The sequence below is a fragment of the Balaenoptera acutorostrata genome, chromosome X (genome assembly GCF_949987535.1).
Source record: "Balaenoptera acutorostrata chromosome X, mBalAcu1.1, whole genome shotgun sequence".
NCBI lineage: Eukaryota > Metazoa > Chordata > Mammalia > Artiodactyla > Balaenopteridae > Balaenoptera > Balaenoptera acutorostrata.
This window is the reverse complement of record NC_080085.1, coordinates 17,133,308-17,158,628: the sequence shown is the minus strand read 5'-3', so window position 1 is coordinate 17,158,628 and position 25,321 is coordinate 17,133,308. Positions and strand designations below refer to the sequence as shown.

Below are 25,321 nucleotides of genomic sequence, written 5' to 3'. Positions count from 1 at the left end.
CAGAGGTTTCAAATGTCTCCCCCTTTGCAAAGGTATTTCAAAGACCTATAGCCATTTGGGGAGTAGAATGGGGCATAACCACTGGCAAGGCTGTCGGCCCCTTATCACGTAGCTCTGTGTTTCTTATTGTACATATTCAGTTTTTTCTTTTTAACATAAGCTTTTTAAAAAGGCATATTTCTTGCTGTGCATTGTATCATAGACACTTCAGAAACGCACAGTTGTAGAAGAATATATGCAGAAAGATTCATTTTTATTTTTACTAAATTCATTTATATTTATAGTTAAGGCCAACAGTGCATGCTGAGTAACATGTTTACCTATTATGTAATGTACCAAAGTCATTACAGAGCTCTTCATCAATTTATAATTGTGTTTGTAGCAGTTACACAGGAATAGTATTCAGTTTACTGATGGATATGAAGTAAAAGAAGATATTGGGGTTGGCTCCTACTCCGTTTGCAAGAGATGTATACATAAAGCCACAAACATGGAGTTTGCAGTGAAGGTAAGTGTTTTTAGATTTAAAATGCACCTCTAACAGTTCTTATTCATGCATGCTGGTACCAGTTAAAAATTACACTCTTCTTTGGTAAGTGTGCCTTTTGTTATAAAAAGGTAAGGTAATTTAAATGTCTGGCTAGTGATCTTCAGGGATCTTAATCTGGAACCATAGATCCTCCTATGAGCTCAAAAGGTAAGGCAGCATACATCCAGTTTGTGGAGGGCAATACCACTTTACACCTGACCTGGTTTTAATAGCACCCCGTTTACTCTCAGAAGTCCCCCGTTTATGGTCAAGATGTCAGGGAGTTCCTTGGAATTATATGCCAAATTTTGTATGTTTACATTTTTATGGCAAAAATGTTCATACCGTCCTTCACATTTAAAAGGATCTGTGAACCAATAAAAGAATAAGAACCACTGTCATAAAATATATTATCATTAGCTGTTTTAAGTTCGTCAAGCATCCTAAGACAGTAAGGATTTTCTAAGCCAAAAACCAAGGCACATACCTCTATGATAAAGTTCGAGTCCAAACCTTTAGTTATAAGTGAACAAATACTATATTCAAGTTTCTGCCTTTTCACTTCTTGAGATGGATGCCTCTGCTCTCCCATCACAAACAATTCAAGTAATGTCTAAAGCTTTCAACTTAACCTGAGCCTTAGAACTAGTCTATAACTATGGGTAGCTCGTGTTTAGTTAGTGGGGAGAGTGGCATTAATTATTATTACTTCTGTTCTTCCACCGATCTGTCCATTTATCTAGATCTAGTATGATTTTACTGTGTAAAAATAAAAATAAATGTGCTTTATGCATAGCAAATATCTGGGAGGACACACACAAAAATTGTTGCTGCTATTTTAAACTTGGATGTAATTGTTTTAAAAAGTCGTCAGTGTCTGTAAGGCATTCTGTCAGTTATAAGGATGAACCATAGAAATACATTTTAATTTGCTCTTCTACTCAGTGAAATCTGGGGTACATAGAAATTTTCAACTTCCACACATGAAAGGAGAGAATGTGAATAATGTACTTGGTAGGCAATTTAAGAACATATCTTGCCTCCATAAACACATCAGAAAAAAGCAGAAATGTCCTGAGGCCCCCTTCAAATTATAGAAACCAGGAGCAGTATACCACAACCTTGAGAACATCTTCCAGCTATATGTGGATTCTTGTGACTTAAATTAGATCCCTAAAACCAATCCCAGCACTTGATTCTACTGAAATTACTACATATCTAAGATTCACAAGCAGAGTTATGGATATAATGTAAGCTGGGCTCAAGATTAGCAGATCAGAGAGAATGTTGCCAAAAATAAAACCTCCCCAATTCCCTGGTGGTCCGGTGGTTAGGACTCTGCGCTTCCACTGCAGGGAGCACGGGTTCAATCCCTGGTCCAGGAACTAAGATCCCACAAGCCACGTGGTGCGGCCAAAAAATAAGTAAATAATAAATTTAAAAAATAAAATAAAACCTCCCAATGTGTTCTGGTTTTCAAAAGACTAGCCCCAAATCATCTCCCTTGAGTCAGCATGTCTATTCCATGTACCTTTCCTCTTAATCATCCATTTGCCTGATTCTACACTACCATTTGCAGTTGATCACAGTGGACGCCTGTATGTTTGACTTCCCTGTTCTCCAAATAAAGAACTGTTTTCACAACTAAATCCATTTCAGATAGCAGATTTGGCTCATATTGAGAGTTGCAAGCTCTTTCCTAGGATGCTAAAGCGTTTGGGTATTTATTGCATACATAATTACTAAGCTGTTTTAAAACTGAAAGTATGAAGGTCACAAAATTTATTTCAGACTACCTTTTGGATGAAATGAAAGCAAAACTTGTTGCCTTTTCTTTCTTTTTTTTTTTCCAGTTTTTTTTTTTTTGGCTGCATTGGGTCTTCATTGCTGCACAGGCTTTCTCTAGTTGCAGCAAGCGGGGGCTACTCTTCGTTGCAGTGTGTGGGCTTCTCAATGCGGTGGCTTCTTTTGTTGCGGAGCATGGGCTCTAGGCGTGCGGGCTTCAGCAGTTGCGGCACACTGGCCCTAGAGCATGAGGGCTTCAGTAGTTGTGGCGTGCAGTCTCAGTAGTTGTGGCGCACGGGCTTAGTTGCTCCGCGGCACGTGGGATCTTCCCGGACCAGGGATCGAACCCGTGTTCCCTGCACTGGCAGGCGGATTCTTAACCACTGTGCCACCAGGGAAGTCCTTGTTGCCTTTTTAAAAATATAATGTTACTTTAACAGATTAAAACGTTAAGAGAAGTATTTTTAAGAAGCAGCTGACATAAAAGAGTTGGAAAGCTAAATTAGTATTTTAAAGGGCTTTATTGTAATAATTAAACTTCATTCTAGCCAAGTAGAATTCTAGGTATGGTATTCTGCTTAGCTTTCTGCCTAGCTTCAAAAATAAAATTTGTTCTACTTAACTATTAATTGTTATAAGTAGCTTACAACTGATGGGATATTCCATTGAAGCATTTTATTAAAGAAAGTAAATTCAATAAACAAATGCTAATGGTGGTATTATAAATACATCTTGCTCTTAATTATCTGTATTGATACGGGTTAGAAGTTAACTGAGGGGGCTTCCCTAGTGGCGCAGTGGTTGAGAATCTGCCTGCCAATGCAGGGCACACGGGTTCGAGCCCTGGTCTGGGAAGATTGCACATGCCACGGAGCAACTAGGCCCATGAGCCACAACTACTGAGCCTGTGCGTCTGGAGCCTGTGCTCCCAACAAGAGAGGCCATGATAGTGAGGCCCGCGCACCGCGATGAAGAGTGGCCCCCGCTTGCCGCAGCTAGAGAAAGCCCTTGCACAAAAACGAAGACCCAACACAGCCAAAAATAAACAAATAAATAAATCTTTTTTTTTTTTTAAGTTAACTGAGTTCCCAAAGGTGTAAGACATTGAAGGCTGGAAGAAAGATATGTTAACTGTGTTCTTGGTACCTTTTCTTGAGGCTTTTGAGTTTTTATTAAATCCTAAACTTGCTAAAAACTTAAACTAGACAGACCTGGTTTGAATGTGACTCATGGCATAGAGTTTACTTTACAGCCTTGCCATCTATATCAAGACTGGCTTCCAAATTTTGATTAGACAGTCTGGCCAGATACTTGAATAAAAATGGTTGATAAATGGCTTATAAATACAGTGTTTACACAAAATAACACCTAAGTCTGTAGCTGTAAATACTTAACGTTTATACTGTATAGTTCATGAGATTTTATGATAAATATTTGCCTTTTAGATTATTGATAAAAGCAAGAGAGACCCTACAGAAGAAATTGAAATTCTTCTTCGTTATGGACAACATCCAAACATTATTACTCTAAAGGATGTAAGTAGATTCTTTAACCTAGATCATTTGACTCAGTTGTCTAACTCATATTTGGAATGTTTTCAAATATCATGTGGTAGACAAAGAATTCGATATAGTGAGTAAAAAAATAAATAAATTAGAGGCCAACATATATAGCATAATTCCAGTTATAGAGAAAAATGTTTATATAGTTAATTTTTCTGCCTTTAAGAAGAAAAGTATTACATTATTGCTTTTAATATCAGTTTTTACTGGAACACTTGGGTATTAATTATGTTCAGGATTGACTAGTCTCAGGCTCCATAGGCTCCCCAAACTGTCTTCCACAGTACTGCCAGAGAGAGCTGTCCCTTATATGTAACCGTGTTACTTCCCTGCCTGCAGTTCATCTTCCCCATCACCTCTGGTCCCTGCATTCCTCTGTCTGTAGTAGTTTTCACACTTCCTCACACACCCTATGCTCCAGCCATGCTCAAGTATGTACAAATTTTTTTTAACATGCCTCGTTTTCTTCTGCTGCTCTGTCTTTGAATTTATGATTCACTCAGTTGAGAATGCCATTGCCCTTTTTTGCCTGGCTAACTACCACACATCTAAGACTTAGCTAAGGCATTACTTCCTTCAGGAATCCTGCCCTGCCCATCACCACCCCCCAGACAAGTGAGGTTTCCTTTCCCTGCTACTTACAGCTTTCATCATAACAGAGGTGTTGGCAAAGGGTGCGAACTCCTCAGGCAGCATTAAGTCCTCTCTTGCTCGTGGTGCTCACATAGGCTCAAAGGCCGTGTCTGGGTATTGTAGACCAGAAGTGGCATGTGGCCAGGTAAGCCAGAGGACTCCTAAGGTACCTTTCACCTCTGAGGTTCTGTGAATTCCAATGTTTATCCTCCCTTCTCCTTCCTAACCGAAACTCTAATTTCCTCAGAATAATTTATCACTGTTCATTGTTAGAGGAGAATGTTAACTTAGTCCCATTAAATGTTTCACTTAAGTGACTCTTTAATTAATATAACCTCCAAGAATCCAACCAAGTAAATTAAAAAGGGAATGTAGAAAACACTTTCTCTCAGCCTTGCCTAGGGAACTCCCTAAGCTGTTGCTATTTTTTACATCTTTGCTCCTTCCTTCATTTCAAATTCCAAAGTCTCTAAAATTATCCCCACTTTTGTTACAGCATCTCCAACATTTTTTTAAACTCGTATTTCTATGTCTGTTTCTCCCTACTAGAATAAAAACTTTGAGGGCAGGTACCTTGTTTTCTCCATATTTGGGGCCCTAATACATGGTACCTCTTAGGGAGCTAAGCAAAGGTGTGCAGTAACTCTATGAGAAGAGGGGAATAAAAAGGGCCTTAGGTTTAAGGAGAGGGTTATTTCAGTTCGGGATTGCCTAGAGTACAAATCCAAAATTACAGTGAGCTTTCTTTTTCTACATTAGGAGTAAATTGGTATGCTTCTGCGTGGTTGAATGGAATTTCTCTTTGCTACTTAATCTTCCTACTTAATTCTTGCCACAGCTTGTCTTTCGATTTAATCAAAACCAGAATAATTCTTTGTACTGTATGTATAAATACAGAAGTTCCAGGAAAATCACAGCAGCATGTCTTTCTACCAGTCCCTCTCATCATTAGTAGGTAGAAAGATCAAGAGGAACACACCCTAAGAGCAGAAGTTCAGTGCCCCTTCGGATACCATACCCATACTTATTTTGATTGCCATGAGTTAAGGTTCACGGAAGGAAATTAAAGGTTATTTTTCTGACATTCAGTCTCATCAATTCCTATTTTAATATCTTTATGTGTATAAAATTGTTTGCAAATTTTATATCCTTCATTGGTTGTGATAAGTAAAATTTTCCTTGAATATAAAGTGAGTTTTAATTTCTCTTTACTATGCCAAACTGTGTCCTGAGCACATGTAAAGATTCACATAATTTTTTACATTTTGCTGTTAAATGTTACAGGTATATGATGATGGAAAATATGTGTATGTAGTGACAGAACTTATGAAAGGGGGTGAATTGCTGGATAAAATTCTTAGACAGAAATTTTTCTCTGAACGAGAGGCCAGTGCTGTCCTGTTTACTATAACCAAAACTGTTGAATATCTTCACGCACAAGGGGTAAGTCTTTTTAATGTTTTACATATATACACACACACACATATATATAATATCTTATAAAATTTGGTATAAAATACCAAATACCCTTTTTCTTACCTTTTCTTTCTTAATGTTTGAGCTGAAATTACAAAGGTAGAAGCTAATTTATGCATGTAATGAAAATTATATTAGCTTAATTATCCTATACTGTTCTTCCTCTATGTAGACTTCTCCCTTTGAGCTTGAAATTCTTTTTTGTTTCTTTCTTTTTTTAATTTAATTTAATTTAATTTTTTAACTTTTTATTTTATATTGGAGTATAGTTGATTAACAATGTTGTGAGAGTTTCAGTTTCAGGTGTACAGCAAAGTGATTCAGTTATACATATAAATGTATCTGTTCTTTTTCAAATTTTTTTCCCATTTAGGTTGTTACATAATATTGAGCAGAGTTCCCTGTGTTATATAGTAGGTCCTTGTTGGTTATCCATTTTAAATATAGCACTGTGTACATGTCATGAGCTTGAAGTTCTACTTTGAAATTTTAGCTTGTTTATAAACATTAAATTTTTATGCTTCCCAAGAAGTGAGTGAGATTTTGTGACCTGGAAGACGTAGCACCGTTTTTGCTAGGCCACTGTGTACTTTTGAGAACTGGGCCCATTTCGAGTTTAGAAGTGAACCAGAGAGTCATGGGTTGTATTCACTTATAAAAGGAAATCCTTCAAACAGATGAGGCCAAATAGCCACCTGGTTTCTGGATGGTGGATGCTCTCCTCCTTTCTTCCTGCATATAGATTTTTAGTAAATGGCAAAAAAAAAAATCATATTTTTAAAAGAAGAGAAGTCTGGGAGAGAAGGGGAACAAAGGAGAGATGAGGGGAGGGAGGAAAGGAGAACAGCAGAGGAATGAAGAGGAATGGGAAGCAAGAAAAGAATAAGAGATTTCTTCTTAAGGAGTTTATTTTCAATACGTTATTCTCGTTTTCTTTGCCCCTAGAAGCTAACAAATGAAATGTGTTAATTTAATTCTAGAGCTTCTTGACTTGTAGCTGCTCAAGATTTGCCTAGTACTGGGACTGGAAATTGGTAGAACTCAGTTTTCACTGAAGAATTTGTGAGTTTGCAGTCATCTAACTCTTCTATGTTCTTTTCTCAGTGCCTCAGCAGTAATTAGTTATTAAAATGGTCTGGAGAAGTAGTGTTCCGGATGTTAGGACCTAAAACTGAGGTTATTGGTTAGAACATAGACTCAGAATTTGGTGATGGAGGAAACACATAAGTCTAATAAGGAGTGTCAGAGAGGCTTATGATAAAAGAAGTATTCAAGTAGGTGATTAAAGGGGGAAAGTAATACAAACTCTAAAGGAATGGTATCTTTTTGTGTTTGTGACATTGTTACTTGGATATCAAGTAGGCAGTACTTACGTAAATCTGGGAGTTTTTTTTCCTTTTTACTCCTAAAACCCATGCCTGTTTCATTGAGCCTGTCTGTACATGTTTGTTGTGTTCATCCATTGTACATGCCATTCCCTCTACTTAGAATGACTACCCCCACTCTTCTGGCTTGTTCATTCTGTTCTTCAGATCTTGGATCAGTTGTTACCTCCTCTAGAGACCCTTCCTGACCCGCCCGAGTTATGCCCCATCTCTCACCTATTTATTCTCTGCCTCCCTTACTACTAAGTTCCTAGCATATAAAGGCAAGGATCTTACAGGTCTTGTTCACCAAAGTATCTGCAGCTCCTTGTATAATACCCTGGTACATGATACACATTCCATAAATATTTGTTGAACGATGAATAACCTGGAGACAGATATTACTGCTATTTGCATTTTTCCTTAATCCGCTTACTTAATTGGACAAAGAGGGGGAAGGTAAGTACTGTTCTTTCTTCCTCCTCTCCTTGCCCCAGTTCTGTGTTGCAGTTATATTACACTGTCAGCATTTTATAACGTTGGGATAGTGTAAAGGTTGGTACCCATCATCCTGTTAAGTGCATTGCTTGACAGTTTGTGAATAAATAATTTTCCATAATGGAAATGTATTGTTGTTAATGCACCTCTTTAATTTGTATTTCAATTAGGTGGTTCACAGAGACTTGAAACCTAGCAACATTCTTTATGTGGATGAATCTGGCAATCCAGAATCTATTCGAATTTGTGATTTTGGCTTTGCCAAACAGCTAAGAGCAGAAAATGGTCTTCTCATGACTCCTTGTTATACTGCAAATTTTGTTGCACCAGAGGTAATTGTGAAAGAGTTTGCTTGCAATATTTCAGTATATTTAAAAACTCATTTACTGTGTTTAATATAGAATAGTTAATAGTTGTTTAATTGAAGAGTTACTGAGCAAATAATTAGAATAAAATGTCAGCCTTTTTTCTTCTGTTGGTAGTTCACCCTGTCATCAATCCAGTACTACCTATAATGCTTTTCCTGCTCTGACTTCTGTCTTTCTGCATAATCACACATCTGTAGCTAACTACTATCGCTGACACTTTCATGCTTGTCAGTGCATGGAGTTAAATGGAAACTAGCTTATTCTTCCCCTTTCCTAACACCCTTCGAATTTCCTGGTTTGGTCACCATCTTCCTTGTATTTCTAAGGCTAAAACATCATGGGCTCTTCTTGTCTTTAGCTGTATAACCAGTTACCATCTCTGTTATCCCCTGCAACCGGTTCGGGGCTCTTCTGTTCACAGAACTGCCATCCTAGCCCCTGCTTCCCTCACCACACCCCCAGATGACTGCTGCAGCCTAGGTGCACGTTGCTTCCTTTTGTCATTCTGTGATCAGTCCACAAAGAAGCTACAAAGCTGCTGAAGTCTTCTTCAAGCACTGCTTTGATCAGGTTGCTTCTTTTCCTAAGAAATTGCAGTTCCCCACTGTAGCAACTGTAAAATCCACTGCTTTGCCCTCAGAATTTCTTGCCTTTTGATTATCACTGTGTAAAAAATTGTAACTACAATAGTTAATCCTAATATAGGGCTTATGTGCCAGGCACATATATTAACGGATTTCATCCTCAGAGATATGATTTATATATAATAATTCATTCTCATTATAACTTACGTGAGGTGAGTACTTTTATTTGCATTTTATAGGAAACCAGGTGCACAGTGAGGGGGTGATGTCATTTGCCTGCGGTCAGATCTAGATCTGAGCCCAAGCAACCTGGCTGCAAAGTCTGTGCTTTTACCATGTGCTAGATATTTCACAAAAATTGTAATAGTTGATAATGTTAAGATAGTTGGATTCCCCCCTCTGTTTTCCAAACTTTTTGTAATTTTGTTACTTTTTAGATAGAAAAATATTTTTTAAAGATTATTTGAGTCTGTTCTCCCAGAGATACTAGAACTGATGAGGGACAGATTATTTTCTTCTTTGTCCACATATCCACAGCCTCTGACACACATTGGTGTCCAAGCGTGGCCCCCTAATCCAGCCATCTAATTTTTCCTCATGATTGTTTCCTGCTTCATATAAGCAGTCTGCTTCTTGAAATCACCATGTAGCTTTTATGCCTTGGCACATTGGAATGTTTTTTTTTTGGAATGTTTTTTGCTTTAGACCCTGCCTCTAAATTCTCCTTCAGGAAATCTTCAGTGATCAAACTGTCCTTAGACTGACCTCTTAACTCTTTGTCTCCTCTTTACCGTTTAGTCATCTGGGTTAAAACTTTAAAGTCCTCCTGAAATCTTCCTTCTCTGTTATTTCTCCACATTCAGTCTGTTGCCAAATCCTTTCCACTCTGATTCCTAAATATTTTAGACCCCTTTTCCCTTACCCCATACATCCAATCTTTTTTTTTAATTTTATTTTGCCATATAACATACAGTAAGATATATTTTTTTAATGCTTTGCTTTTTTAAAAAATTTATTTTATTTACTTATTTTTGGCTGCACTGGGCCTTTGTTGCTGTGCGTGGGCTTTCTCTAGTTGCGGAGAGCGGGGGCTACGCTTCGTTGCGGTGCGCGAGCTTCTCATTGCGGTGGCTCTTCTTGTTGCGGAGCATGGGCTCTAGAGCGCAGGCTTAGTAGTTGTGGCACACGGGCTCAGTAGTTGTGGCTCGCGGGCTCTAGAGCGCAGGCTCAGTAGTTGTGGCACATGGGCTTAGTTGCTCCGTGGCATGTGGGATCTTCCCGGACCAGGGCTCGAACCTGTGTCCCCTGTGTTGGCAGGCGGATTCTTAACCACTGCGCCACCAGGGAAACCCTATACATCCAATCTTTACTAAGTCCTTCCCATTTTATCTTTATGTCTTTTCCCCTTTATGTCCTGCCTTAGTACAGATCCTCACAGCCTTTCACTTAGTTTGCTACAAATTGCCTCCTATGAGGTGGCCTGTCTCCATTCTCTCTTCTTGCCAGCATTTCCTCTATGCCTTGAGTTATCTTTCTGGTATACACATCCACTTATTTTATTTTCCTCTTTAATGCTTCAATAACATCTGATTGCCTGCAGGGGAAAAAATCTAGATTACTTAACAAGTTTTTTATAAAAAGCTCTTCAGGGAATTCCCTAGTGGTCCAGTGGTTAGGACTCAGCGCTTTCACTGCTGGGGCCCAGGTTCGATCCCTAGTCGGGAAACTAAGATCCCGCAAGCCGTGTGGCGCGGCCAAATAAATAAATAATTTTAAAAGCCTTTAAAAAAGCCCTTCAGGGACTTCCCTGGCGGTCCAGTGGTTAGCAGTCCGCGCTTCCAGTGCAGGAGGCGTGGGTTCGATCCCTGGTCGGGGAACTAGGATCCCACATGCTGCACGGGGCAGCAAAAAAAAAAAAAAAAGCCCTTCAGTCTCTCTAGTATCCCCTGTCTGGAAATCTGGCCACACTGAACTTGCCTGGCGCTAAGCAGGCTCTGCTCTCTTGCCTCTGCCCTTTGAGTGTCCTCTGCCCTCCCCCACCTCTTCACTTTGCCTCCTGAATTCTTACTTATAGGCCCAATACAAGCAGGCTGCCTCCTAGCTTTCCCTCTCTCCCCATATCAAGAATGAATTGCTTCCTCATCTTTGTACTCATATCCTTTAGACATATAGTTTTGTTAGAATACTTATCATGTTGAATTGTTAACTACGTATATGTTTATTTCCTTTGCCAGATTCTGATTTTCTTAAGGAAAACAGTTGTTTTGTACTTGTCACATTTTTTTTTCTTTATTGGAGTATAATTGCTTTACAATGGTGTGTTAGTGTCTGCTTTATAACAAAGTGAATCAGCTATACATATACATATATCCCTATATCTCCTCCCTCTTGCGTCTCCCTCCCACCCTCCCTGTCCCACCCCTCTAGGTGGTCACAATGTATTTGTCACAGTTTATGCCTGATAATAGTTGGTGATTATTAAATGCTTGAGTAAATCAAATTATATATATATAAAAGAACAGTTTTGCACTATACCATTTATACTTAGTTATATATTTTCTTAATTGTTTTATGTTAATCGTTTCTGCAGCCCCATACAAAATATAAATACATTTAAATAAGAAATTTACCTTCAATTTATTTTTATGGTCCACTGTGTGCCACAGCAGCATTCAGTAAATTAATTTGAATATCAAAATTTAAATTTATACAATTCTCACCTATGAACATGTCTGACATAGGTCCATGGCCAGAGTCCCAAGCAGTTGTTAGTTCACCAAGAAAGAAATAAAGTTATAAGCTTTAAAATGCTGGGGGCTTCCCTGGTGGCACAGTGGCTAGGAATTCACCTGCCAATGCAGGGGACACGGGTTTGAGCCCTGGTCCGGGAAGATCCCACATGCCGTGGAGCAACTAAGCCTGTGCGCCACAACTACTGAGCCTGAGCTCTAGAGCCCACGAGCCACAACTACTGAGCCCGTGTGTCACAGCTACTGAAGCCCGTGCGCCTAGAGCCCGTGCTCCCAACAAGAGAAACCACCACAATGAGAAGTCTGCACACCTCAACAAAGAGTAGCCCCCACTCGCTGCAACCAGAGAAAAGCCTGCTTGCAGCAACGAAGACCCAATGCAACCAAAAATAAAATAAATAAAATAAATTAATTTAAAAAAAAGATTTAAAATGCCAAAAAAAATTTAAATTTATATATATGAATTAGTAGTAGTAGAAGGTTCTAGAATAGGATTACTGTATTGCCTTGTTTGTTAATCATGTTCTGTTTTTCTTGTATGCATTGATTTAGGAGATATAATTCAGTTCACAGCCTATCCAAATCTATATAATAAACAGCAATGTGTTAATACTAATTTTTACTTTTTCTAGGTTTTAAAACGACAAGGCTATGATGCTGCTTGTGATATATGGAGTCTTGGTGTCCTCCTCTATACAATGCTCACTGGGTGAGTATGTACCATATGTTGTAAGCATTTATTTATCAATATTTTGTTTAAATTATCTAGGTTTATTTTTCTAATCTCTATGTTGTAATATCTTTCCATATTTTCTCATCTTGTTTAATAATACAATCCTATCTCTCTCTCTCTCTCTCTCTCTCACATTTATAGCTGTATCATTACTGTTTTCTATAGTGTACTATTATTAATGTCTTGAGGTCATAAGTTGATTTTTTTCCATATCTTTTTTGTGGTCTAGTTATGTCATAAACATATACTGTTTTAAATATTTTATTCTATAATGTGTCATATCTCATTTATATTATTGTATCTTAAATCTAAATTAATATTTCATAACTTATATCTTGACCTGGTGCTTTATGAAGCTTCATGTTGTTGATATTTTTTTACTTTAGTAGGTTTTAATAAAGTATTACATTAAATGAACTACTTAGAGTACTTTTGGATACTGCAAATAAATATAAAAATTACCGACCAAAAAAGAAGTTTTATTCATTAGCATTTTAATTCTATTATAAATTAGTTACACTCCATTTGCAAATGGCCCTGATGATACACCAGAGGAAATACTGGCACGGATAGGAAGTGGAAAATTCTCACTCAGTGGTGGCTACTGGAATTCTGTTTCAGACACAGCAAAGGTAAGTATGGCTTCCTATTAAAAGTTTTTGAGAAAATAATTTTTCATAATCTCTAGTGAGAAAAAATAATATCAGTTAGAAACCTGTTTATAAAGTTGTATTGAAATGATGTTACCAAATAACTCGAACTCAAAAATTGACCACTAATTTTGTTTCTTTCCCAGAATATATTGGTTTGGCTTTATTATCTATATATCTCAAGCTACTTTTTACTGATGAACATGATGAATAATAATGGTGGTGGTCTTCATGATTTGTGTGTCTCCTCTGTGCCTCACACTGCACTTTACCTAAATTATCCCATTTAGTCCTGTTAACAACCCTGTAACATAGGTGGTAGTATCACCATTTCACAGTAGGAAACCAAGGCCCAGAATTTTAGTGTGAACTTATCCTCAGTTATACACCAGGCACATGTGGATGCTCCAAAATAAATAGCTGATTCCAAAGCCCTTGTTCCCTAGAATAACTACACCATGTTCTATTTTTGGTCCATATTATGAAGAAAGGGGTCAATCTTTTTCACAGTAGACAGTAATTTAGTTTTATATGTCTGCTTGAAATCTATTTGGAAAGCCTTTCTCGCTGGAAGACCTGCCATCCCCTGAATAACGCTGATTTGCTTTCTAACTCTGCTCTAGTTTCACTTTATTTAGAGAAAATATTTAAAAAGAAGAGCAAAGTTTTTCATTTCAAAATAAGTAAAAGATAGAGGAGATGAGGAAGATACATATTGGTAAAAAGTGCTTGCTCATTTTTCTTAGAGGTGGATGCTTGAGTTGAGGTGATTGCATTAGTAAATAGGGTATGTCAGAAATTTTTATAGATACTTTTGGCATAGAGATGAAGCCTCAGTTGACCAGCTTAATGTCTGTGTAGATAATATTTAGTTTTGTAACTGTATTTAAAATGATATGTTAGCCTTTCCCCTTGTTTAACAATAAAATTTTTTAAACCAGATAATTCATTTTTCTGGGTACTTGTTTACTTTTTAATTCATGTATTGAGCACCTACAATGCGCTTATTAGTAAGTGAAGGCTCCAGGGATAAAAATGTGACTCAGATGGAATTCCTGATCTCAGAGAGCTCACAGTCTAGTTGGGAGATAGCCAAAAATATACAGTACAGTGTCACATGTGCTGTTACAAGGGTCTGTTTTCTATGCTAAAGAAGTTCACAGATGATGCTTGATCAGAAAGATTTCAGGGAACGCTTTCCAAAAGCAATGAAGGGATTCGCCAGGCAGCTTTGGGAAGCAGAAGGATGTAGTCCATCCCAGGCTGAGGGATCAGCCCATGCGTGGTCCTGATGGCATGGGAATGGCAGAATGCCTCCAGGGCAGTTCAAGGAGTTTGGTATGACTAGTACAGGGTACACGTGAGAGGGTAGCCGATGAACCCCAATTATGGAAGGCTTTGTCGATCATGCTCAAGATTTGGGGTTTACTCTAAGTATTGGGGAACTGTTGAAAAATACTAAGCATTGTAGTGATCAGATTTTCCTTTTTCAAGGTCACTCTGTGAAGTAGTAGTTCTTATCCATTGGAGTCCACCACAAACTTTGTCACGATCAGTTGTCAGGCATATCAAGTAATGTTACCGTAGAAAGTATCAGAGTTTACACACTGCCTGCTTTTTTTAGTAAGTTAAAGCAAGTCGAGGTTATCTCTATAATTTTTATAATTTGGTTCTCATTCACTTGCATTTTATTATGCTTTTTTGAGTGCAAGGCAGGTGAGGATGAGATACAAATAGAGCACAAAAAATTGCATCCAACTCGTAGCCTATCTTATGAATGCCATGTGATTACTAATAACTTTTGCTAATTTGTCCAGTTAAGACCTGTGATTACAAGTATAATGTAATACGGTGAATACCCACAAAATTGGGAAGTAGAAAAAAAATAAAAATAACTCTGTAATCTTTGAGGGGAGCATTTAGAGCCCTCCAGTTAATTCCTGTTATTGGACAGTTATGTACTGCTTTTCAGCATTACCAATAGCACAAAAAAGTCTTAGGTAGCTGAAAATTACTTAGAAATAAACCCACAAAAATGTAGAAAACTCAGAATATCTGAGGGAAAAAAGAGCCAAAGTCCTTAAAGATACATAAAATGTGGTAAATTTACCCTTTGTAATACACCAAAAATTACTGTTACTCAGGGAGGAGAAAACAAAGACCTAAGTTTTTGCTTTTCTTTTTTTTTTTTTTTAGAAATTCACGTTCTTTTATTTATTTATTTATTTATTTATTTATGACAGTGTTGAGTCTTCGTTTCTGTGCAAGGGCTTTCTCTAGTTGCGGCAAGTGGGGACCACTCTTCATCGCGGTGCGCGGGCCTCTCACCATCGCGGCCTCTCTTGTTGCGGAGCACAGGCTCCAGACGCGCAGGCTCAGTAATTGTGGCTCACGGGCCCAGTTGCTCCGTGGCATGTGGGATCTTCCCAGACCAGGGCTCGAACCCGTGTCCCCTGCATTGGCAGGCAGATTCTCAACCACTGCGCCACCAGGGAAGCCCCTGCTTTTTTTTTTTAAACAAATTGTCATATTGACCAAATTGCTTTGCACCCAAAGGTCTGCTAGTGGGAAAAAATAGTGTCATAGAAGCCAAGGCAGAATACTCAACAGTATCAGGTGCTATAGAAAAACAAAGGTTTAAGTTTATTTTATTATTCTTTTTCCCATTATAGGACCTGGTGTCAAAGATGCTTCATGTGGACCCTCATCAGAGACTGACTGCTGCCCTTGTGCTCAGACATCCTTGGATCGTCCACTGGGACCAACTGCCGCAATACCAACTAAACAGACAGGACGCACCGCATCTAGTCAAGGTGAGCGGACCATTTGGGCACTGTGTGCCACGTGTCCTCCAGGAGAGACTATGAGACGCCCTCTCCGTACCACAGCACCTTGCCCTTTCACTTTGCCTCTCAACCTGCATCCAGTTCTTGCGTGGGATTCTCTTATAGTGGGTGATTTAGAAAAGAAAAGGTCAAGGCATGCCAAAATAGCATAATAAAACCAGTTCAGGAATGACTTCTGAATTTATCAATCAGATAAACTTTATGGATTTCCTAACTTTTCTTTGTACTTGTCTTTCTTACGCACAACCCAAAGCAGACTCCTTGAGGTTGTCAGCAGTGGCAAAATACAAATTCTAAAACAGCATGCCTTGCTGACTCTCATGGTAAAGGATTGCAAAGGAAAAACAAATTTAATAGTCCTGAGAAAAGTAAGGACTGCTTGTTATGAGCCCACCCCTGTCCTCTCTCATCAATAATTTCAACCTCCCACATTGGCCTCTTCAGTTTTAGTTAAAGCAGAGGATTTGACCTGTGTGGTTATTTTCATTATGAGCCTAACAAAATCTATATAAATTTGCATATGAAGAAAATATCTGGGAAAAAATCATTTCATATTCTGTGTACAGGTGACTACCCATTGTCATTATTTGTGACCTTTCTTTCCTGTTTTCAGGGTGCCATGGCAGCTACATACTCTGCTTTAAACCGTAATCAGTCACCAGTTTTGGAACCAGTAGGCCGCTCTACTCTTGCTCAGCGGAGAGGTATTAAAAAAATCACCTCTACAGCCCTGTGAAGTGACCTCAGTGAGATATTTGGTACCATGGTGTAAGCTGATAGCACAAGTTCTGGCGACAGGTAGCACACACCTGAGAGACACCTGCAAGCACACACTGTCCCAGCTGGTACCCACAATGCTGCTGCTCCTGCTGCTGCTCCCGCTTCCGTCTCTTCTCGCTTTAGATGATTGTTAGCAAGTTAGATTTTCCTGGAGCTTCGGATGAATTGCAAATGGAAACATGATGAGGATATATTCACTGAATCAACAAGAAGAATAATGAACATATGAATACCACCTAAAAATACACTGAATAAAGTACTCTACACCACATAGCATTATTTTTATAGAAAATATTTCATGTCCCTTAAATATTCTTTGTTAGTTATAGGGATGGACAGTTTATGTTAAGCACTTAGCTTAAACAATCCGTTTATATTAGCACTGTATCCCTTGTGCCATCCAACATTTTGTATGTTTTTGTAAACAGTTCATATACAGTACATTTCTGTACTGCTTTCTTTAATGTATACATGCCTTGTTTAACTTGGAATCTATTATTAATCAATTGACTATTAAATCTGGTTAAATAGTTCACCTGGATTAACAGTATTGTTGGACAGCCCTAAAAATGGCCAGATTGTAGAACAGCCGTTGAATGTAATACTTCCAAAATGTACATATCTCTCCCCATGTCTGTTTCACTGGTTCGTTCGTTTGTTTCTTAAAGTCAGGTGCTCTGTCAGGCTAACCTAGAGAGCTGTTATGGTAAAGAAAGTTATCATATGTGTGTGGTATGACATCAAGAGTACACCTGTGAAGTTAGTCCATATACTTTGCAACTCCTTAGGGTCTTTTTTCCTTAATTAAGGAAGTAGTCCTTGCACTTTTAATCTTAAATAGTATCCATTCTTAGTAGTTGACATAAATTTGGGATTTTTCCCAATATACATCAAAGGCCTTTAAGAGGCATGGTGAAGAGATTGGCGAAGGAAAATTTAGCAACAGGCCATTGAAGTCCCATTGAATATTTCATGTTTAAATAGATCAAATTGCAGAATTTAGCATATGAATAACAGGATACCTGTTCTTGTATACCTGCAGGAAAAGTATGCTTTTTGGGGGAAAATAAATCATAATGAATTCTATCCCATTAAGATGCTCTATATTAAACACTAATTTGAATGTAATAAAGGCCACAGGCCTCTCTATGAAATTGGATTTAAACTTTCTTATTCTAGGGAATAAAACATTCTTGATCAAACAATCATAGCTGAGGTAGGCTAAGTGAATGTTCGGCATTGAGTGTTTTCTGAATTCCTCCTGATGATTTATAGCCATATAATGCTTTCTTTTCTTTTTTTTTAAATTTTTATTGGAATATAGTTGATTTACAGTGTTGTCTTAGTTTCATATAATGCTTTCTTTAACTTCAGAAATGATCAGTTTTCATAATGGTCACTGGATCTGCTTAGATTATTCATTATCTACATCTAATTTGTTAGTTTCCACAATATCATTAAAGAAACTTCTGCATCCATTATTACCTGTATCTTTGCCAAGCTACCTAGCATACATCAATATGTAATATGAAAAACATATGAGCAAGGAAAAGGTGATTTAACTTATCTCATCAAGATTGTGCCTGAACAGATCTTTCCTAGTCATGTACTAAGCCATTTACATCAGAAGTCTTTTTTCCTGCCAGAAGCTTTAAATCTTCCCCTGAGAGTACAAAGCCAAGAAAGCATGGTTTATCTAAATATCTTGGAAGCCACTTGTTATTCCTTAATTTCTCCTCTGTGCAATTAAAGGGAAAGAGAAAATCTATCACGCCTTTTGCCCAAGTGACACAAAATGATTATTGCATAGAAAGCAAATATAAGTTTATCTTCTAAATAAAAAATGTATAGGAGGAGGGATTTCAGAAGATCTAGATGGAGAAAGTTTTTAAATATTCTTGAGTATATGGATGCTAATTATTAACAGCTGCTTCCAGTGCCTGGAAAGAAAGCTTTGTTTTTCTTTCTCCTCTATTAAGTGTTCCCAACCATCCATGGTCATCCCAAATTCTTGTCACTTTTAAAATGTTAATGTAACTCTAGGCAGAAAAAAGATAACATTTTTCAGATTTTTGACACTAACACTATTCCATAAGTGCTTAGGTGTATTGCCCATCATCGTCTTTTAGAACCAGAAGTAAATGTGTAAATGCTTTTAAATTATCTAGTCCAACTTTCTCATATTGCAGGTAAAGAACCTGAGACCCAAAGCAAAGACTAGAATCCTTAACTTCCCTTTCAGTTTTTTTCCCTCATAACACCGTGCTGCCTTCCCCTCGTATTATCACTCGACCACAAACTGAGCTGTTCAAAAACTATATATTTCTTGGGGCAGTCCTCTACTGGTATATGAATGCCTTCTTTGCCTAGTACAGCTGCCAATTTTATTGGAGAAAAGCAAGTTATATGTTCACAAAACTGAAGGCTTTCTGCCTAAAAAGCAGTTCATGAGTATAATTTATTTCATCTGTGATTCTGGTGTTCCTATTGCCTTTGACAGAGCAGACAAACTGGGCCAACAATGTGCTCTAAATGTAACGCTTGTGCTGGGATAACCTTTTCATTAATTTCTCCAAGTCCAGTTCCTCCTGGCCCCTATAGTTGTGGTAGTGAGGCGCTTTCCCAGTTAGTGCTGCTGGTTACCAGGGCTTCTCCCAGGAGGTTTTATTTCAATCTGAAAGATATTTCAATATGAAAGAAGGAACTAAACTATCAGGCCACTTTTACAAACCTCCTCTTAGCTTATAATCCAAAATAATATCCAGAATGGTAGACTTAACATTACCAAGCATATACTGGAAAATATGGATTACACTACCATGTGTTTTCTATCTTCCCTTTCAAGTGATGATGCTAAATTAAGGTAAGTTTTTTGTCCTTTTAACCTGTCGTATAAGTAAGTCATTTCAGCTCCTAATTTACAGATATGTCTTCCTTCTAAGTACAATAGACCCTTCACTTTAACAGATTTGATATGGATTCATTTATTCACAAGCAACCCCAAAAGTCCAAAAATATAATAATTTTGACAGGGCACAGAATCAAGATGCTGTGAGGCTGGAGACTGACGTGTGGGAAAAGTCACTTAGTGAGTATCTGGAGAGGGTGTGGTGTGTATGCAGTAGAGATTCTACATTTCACACACACTGGGCTGCAAAGAGCAGGTTCAGGCCAACCATTTCCCATCTATTTTTAAGAAGTGGTTGCTGTTGGGACCAGGGGACATCATGGGAGGTGGGGCTAGCCTGTTAGCTGTGCCCTGTACCCTCAGCCCAGGAAAGGTTTCATGAATGGGCAGCATGGGTTGGGTAAGAAAGAGGCTGGGGTACGTCCAGCCTCAGGTGAGAGCAGAAAAGCGTTCAAGATTTGGGGGCTTGGTATAGATGTGCATCACCATGAAAGTCAGCAATACACATTTCAACATGGCTTTGATTTTCTCTACTTCCTGGCCTTTATAAATGAGCTAAAATTTTTCAGGCTGCTTTACTATTGAGAGAATTCTCTCTTATGGTGGTATCCAGCATTTGAGATTTATGAAGGCATTAGGACAGATATCTCAGGAATGTAAATGGTCAGAAAAGGTCTGCTTTCTGTGACTAACAAATACGATGGGTTCCATGGCTGACCTTGGTGCTTAAACCAGGAGGTTTCAATCCAGTCCTAGAGTTCTGTCCCTCCGAAAGATCCAACTCCATGTGACTAACAAACTGGATGTATACTTTGAGCCTTATTTAATTCACAGATAAGTTGACCTAACTCAGCATTTTTATTTCAATGAATGAAAATAGTCCTCTTTTCACCTCCAGATTGCTTACATTTTGCTGGTCTCCCCAAGTGACCATTGGTGGAGACCAGTTAATGAAGGAATGAAACTCGCTTTCTGGGGAGTGTGGTATTCTGCAGAGCCACGCTTAACCACTTTTTTTAGTGAAGAATCTACAGAATGATAATAACTAAATATGGATGGCCAAGAAGAATTTGTATCTACAGTGTGCTTTATGTATTTTTGACACTGCTGTATTCTGTGTGATTGAGTGACTTGTAACTGGTTCCAATGTGACTGAATGTTTTCAAAGAATTCTAGTAACTAAATCGACTTAATTTTCTTAAGCCTTGTATTACTATCAGTCTCACATTTACCACTTTGATTCCAGTCTTTTAACTGTTCATACCAGGGCATACCAAGGGTTGGGATGAGAGCCTACTTCCTACCTCTTAAGGCACTTTCCTCATTATTTTGCCATATAACCTTGAAGTGCATGATAAGCTGTTTAAATGTCCATGACTTCTCCCAGAGCAACTAGCAAAGTATATGACATTGAATAGAGATTAGTGGAAAGGAAAATTTAGAGACTAAGTTCAGAGGTGCAAACCTCAAGAAAACCTCTTTAGAGCACATACCATTTGAGTACAATGTATGTAAACGTATGTGAGAAGAGAGTCGCTATAATAGTCCTCTCTAAGTAGATTAGTTCAATATCTAATGGAAGTGAAAATCTTTACTCCTATTATCACTATAGTACTGAGTGAACTGTATACTGAGTTTTTCAAACAAGTACTTAAAATAGAACTTTTAAATACAAAACAAGGGCATAAGGATAAAGGTTTTGGTTTGCGTTTCTCTAAGTGTAGTTTACCATCTAAGGCTTTGTTTTTTAATTTTTAAAGAAAGCTTCAAGGTATTGCCATTCCTTAGCATCCTTAATGATTATGGGTGATGAGTTTTTAACTCTTAAAATTATATACCTGTATTATGTTTATCTTAACTCTTACCCTAAGCAAAAGGGAAGGTATACACCTAAGGGATGTAATTATTTTGCATTTTTGGCCATGGGTGGGAAAGGGATGGGTATCTACTTAAACAGTTTTTAAAAAAGAAAAAAATCACAAATATTTTTCTACTATTATATATGATTTTACTTTATACTAGTTTCTCTCTAGTAAGGCATGCCAGAAGCCCAAGGCACCATATCATGAGTTCATATGTATTGTACCTTTTATTGGTGGTTAAATCGCATCAGATGCTTGGCCCTGCTGCCATAATTATGAAATGCTTGTAAAGGATTAAATATCACTGAATACTTTAAATTGTTTTACTTAAGAGTCTAATCTGGAAAGTTTTCAAATCATACTATTAATGTATAATCAAAGCTCTTTCAGATGTATCCATGAATAATCCTGGAACAATATTGCTTGTATTCCTGTCACAGAACAGGTTTTGTAATCTTTAAAAGAAATGAAAATTTATATAATAAAGTTTCAAATAAATTCATGTATGTCCCTTTATGAGATTATTTCAATTATATGACTGTTAATCCTTCATATTATCAAATTATTCTATCTAAAGTATACATTTATCAAATTGGATTGATAGAACTTAAAACAGGAATGTTTCTGAGTTAATAAGAAGTGCAAAATAATTTTTCTATGCAAAGTCTTGGTTAACCTAAAGAGTTTGTCAAATCAGACTCATATCAGTCATAGATCTTAGCCAATACCAAATTTGATTAATGATTTAAAGGATACAGGGTGATCACTAGGCACAGGTGAAACAGTCTTTTCTTGGAGAAGTCCAACATTACCAGACTTAGCTCCACAATGCCCTTTTTCTCCCTCATTACGGTGCATTTTGAATTCAAAATTAAAGGACAGTTTCCTTCTGGGCAGTGTTTTCGGAGACATTGTATAAACAAAGGGAGTCATTTGGTTTTGCAACGTCCTCTTTTTATACCTCATTAATTACACAATTTAAATGATGAGCCCCATTCTCCAGGCAACCATGCCTCATAAATCCATAAATTCCAGGTTTTACAATAAGCCATCTATAGACCAAGTGCGTCTTGCTACAAGCTTTTGAGAGAGAAGAATTTTTCGTTTTCTTTCCGCTAGTAAATATTATTAGCACTTTTAAAATGGAAATTAGGGGAATTCCCTGGAGGTCCAGTGGTTAGGACTCCAAGCTTCCACTGCAGGGGACCCGTTTTTGATCCCTGGTCAGGGAACTAAGATCCCCGCAAGCTGCGTGGCACAGCCAAAATAAATAAAATGAAATAAAATGAAAATTTGATTGAGGTCTTGATTCCTGGTAGAGAGGGAATGGGTTGTAGGCCTGCGGTTAGCCCTTTTCTTCACAGTTGACATTTTTAGTAGTTTTATATTATGATGGTGCATTAGTCTGTTAGGACCACCACAGCAAAATACCACAGCCTGGGTGGCTTAAAAAACAGAAACTTATTTTCTCACTGTTCTGGAGTCTGAAAGTCCAAGATCAAGGTGCTGGCCGGCTTGTGTTCTTCTGAGGCCTCTCTTCTTGGTTGATCACCTGAACTTCTATCTCAGAAACACCCTGAATTTCCTTACATCCTTGCCTTTATACTGCATCCACTGAGCAGTAACTATTTTGGAAGAAACCATACAATTATGCAAAAGGATACCACTGCAGATTTATGTTATCCAATCTCAGCTAAGCTCTCAGTATTGTTTGTCAATTACTTTGTTTTTTCCTTGGACAGACCCATTTTCCCATTTCTTTTTTTTAAACAGCTTTATTGAGATATAATTTACATACCATAAAGTTTCCCCATTTAAAGTTTTTTAGTATATTTACAGAGTTGTGTGACTATTATCATGATCTAATTTTAGAACATTCTCATCATCCCATAAAGAAACTTTGTACCCTAGTCGGAGCCACCACTGTCTTTTGCTTGGACTATTTCGGGTAGCCTCCTGCATGGTGTCTGTTTCCCCCCTTGCCCCTCTACAGTCTCTTCTTAACACAGAAGCAAAAATGATCTGTTCAAAACCTACTAAGGATTATAACAAGTGATCTGGTCTCCCTACCTCTCTGATCTCATCTCCCCAAGCTCCCCTAGCTCACTGCCTTCTAGCCACATGGGCCTTCTTGCTGTTTCTTGAATATGCCAAGCATGCTCCCACTCAGGGTCTTTGTCCTTGCTGTTCCCTCTGCCTAGAACACATTTCCCCCAGATGTCCCCATGACTCACCTCCTTCCAAATGATTCTGATGATCAGTCATGTTTGGGAGCCATCCTGTAACAGAGAAATGAAGCCTGGTTTTTTTTTCTCCTTTGGTGTTTTATATTGAGTAATTGACAAACACTTCTGATTTTTAAATATTTAAACTTCAAATATTTGGAATCTGATTACTTGCCACGTGCTAGGCACAATTACTGAACACTTGAATGCATTATATCAATTTAATTCCCACGACAACCCCAAATGGTAAGTTCTATTCCCACACCCTATTTAAAGATGAAAAAAACTGAGCCTTATAAATAGGTTAAGTAACTTGTCCAAGATCATATAGTAATAAGTTGCTGCAGAGCTGAATTTGAACCGGGTCTCTCTAACTCCAAAGCCCAAGTTCACAATTATTTGGCCTGGAAGTAAAATTTAAATAAATTTTATAGATATCTTTTCATCCTCAATTGTGTAAACTGCAAAATACTGCAAATGGAAAGAGAAACCCAGATCTTTCCATTTCCTCTAAGAAGTGCATCTGTCATTGGTTTGTCATCCTCAACTCTTAATAATGTTTTGGGCTGGATAATGCTTTGTTTAGGGGTGAGGGCCCTGTGCTGTGCACTGTAGGATGTTTAGCAGCATCCCTGGCCTCTGCCCACGAGATGCCAGCAACACGGCCTTCCTTCCCCAGATGTGACAACCAGAAGTGTCTCCAGACACTGTCAAATGTCCCTGGTAGAGAACCACTTTGTTTGACAATTGTACTTTACTTCTCTGTCACTTAGGTATGTCCACCTCCTTAGAGAGAAAATGTTGAAATGCTAATGTTTTCAGAAAGGTGATTTATTTAAAATAAGCTTACTTAAAAATAAAGCTATTCATCCTGCATAGTCAGCTGTATTAGTTTGCTGAAGTTACCATAAACAAAGTACCACAGACTGGGTGGCTTAAACAACAAAAATTTATTTTCTCACAGTTCTGAAGGCTACCAATCTAAGATCAAGGTGTCCGCAGTGTCAGTTTCTTTTGAGGTCTCTCTCCTGGGCTTCTAGGATGGCCGCCTTCTTACTCATGCGGTGCTCCCCTCTGTGCTGTGTGCTAATCTCTGCTTACTTATAAAGACACCAGTCATATTGGATCAGGGCCCACCTTAATGATCTCATTTCAATTTAATTACCTCTTTAAAGACCCTATCTCCAAAGTCACATCCTGAGGTATTGGGGGTTATGAATTCAACATACGAATTTTGGGAGGATACAATTCAGCCCCTAACACTGAGTTTGTCTTCTCCCCTCCCTTCCTGTGTGTTGAGCACTTACTATGTGCCAGACATTCTGCTAAATGCTGTTAATAGTAAGCAAGAGATGTGATGTCTGCCAAATAAGGTTTACAGTGAGGTAGGAAACACAGATATTTATAAAGTAATAACAAGTGTCATGCAAATATTACGCTTTGGGCCAAGTTAGGACTGAGCTGCTGAGATTAGAGTTAATGAGCCCGCAGCTCAAACCTGGAGACGCCCATTTGCCACAAAGCAGCCAGCAGCGGGCGCCACCAGAACCCGCCTTTACTGGGATGCTTGGGCCCCGCCCACTCCCTCCCGGATTCCGCCTTCTCCCTGCTCACGGCCCAGTCCCCCAAGGGGTTTGGCAAACCGCGGTAAACGCTCCGGGACCGCGTCTCCCTCCACTCCGACAATAGGCGTCAGTCGGCCACGCCTGCGCCGTAGGGCCGGGAGGGGGGGCGGGCCCTGCCGGCGTTGGGGGGCGGGGAAAAGCGA

General features: G+C 38.3%; 1 protein-coding gene across 5 annotated transcripts in view; it reads left to right on the top strand.

Annotated features, from left to right (window-relative positions):
* The window catches only part of RPS6KA3 (ribosomal protein S6 kinase A3), a 110,301-nt gene extending 88,471 nt beyond the window's left edge, over positions 1-21,830 (top strand). For all 5 annotated transcript variants that reach the window (XM_057537881.1, XM_057537882.1, XM_057537883.1 and 2 more), the window contains 8 exons: positions 383-508; positions 3,760-3,849; positions 5,794-5,952; positions 8,018-8,179; positions 12,182-12,258; positions 12,797-12,914; positions 15,605-15,745; positions 16,392-21,830. In XM_057537881.1, the coding sequence (XP_057393864.1) occupies positions 383-508; positions 3,760-3,849; positions 5,794-5,952; positions 8,018-8,179; positions 12,182-12,258; positions 12,797-12,914; positions 15,605-15,745; positions 16,392-16,514 (996 nt within the window). In that variant the 3' untranslated portion in view covers positions 16,515-21,830. The remainder of the gene's footprint in view (positions 1-382; positions 509-3,759; positions 3,850-5,793; positions 5,953-8,017; positions 8,180-12,181; positions 12,259-12,796; positions 12,915-15,604; positions 15,746-16,391) is intronic.
* Positions 21,831-25,321: the final 3,491 nt, after the last annotated feature.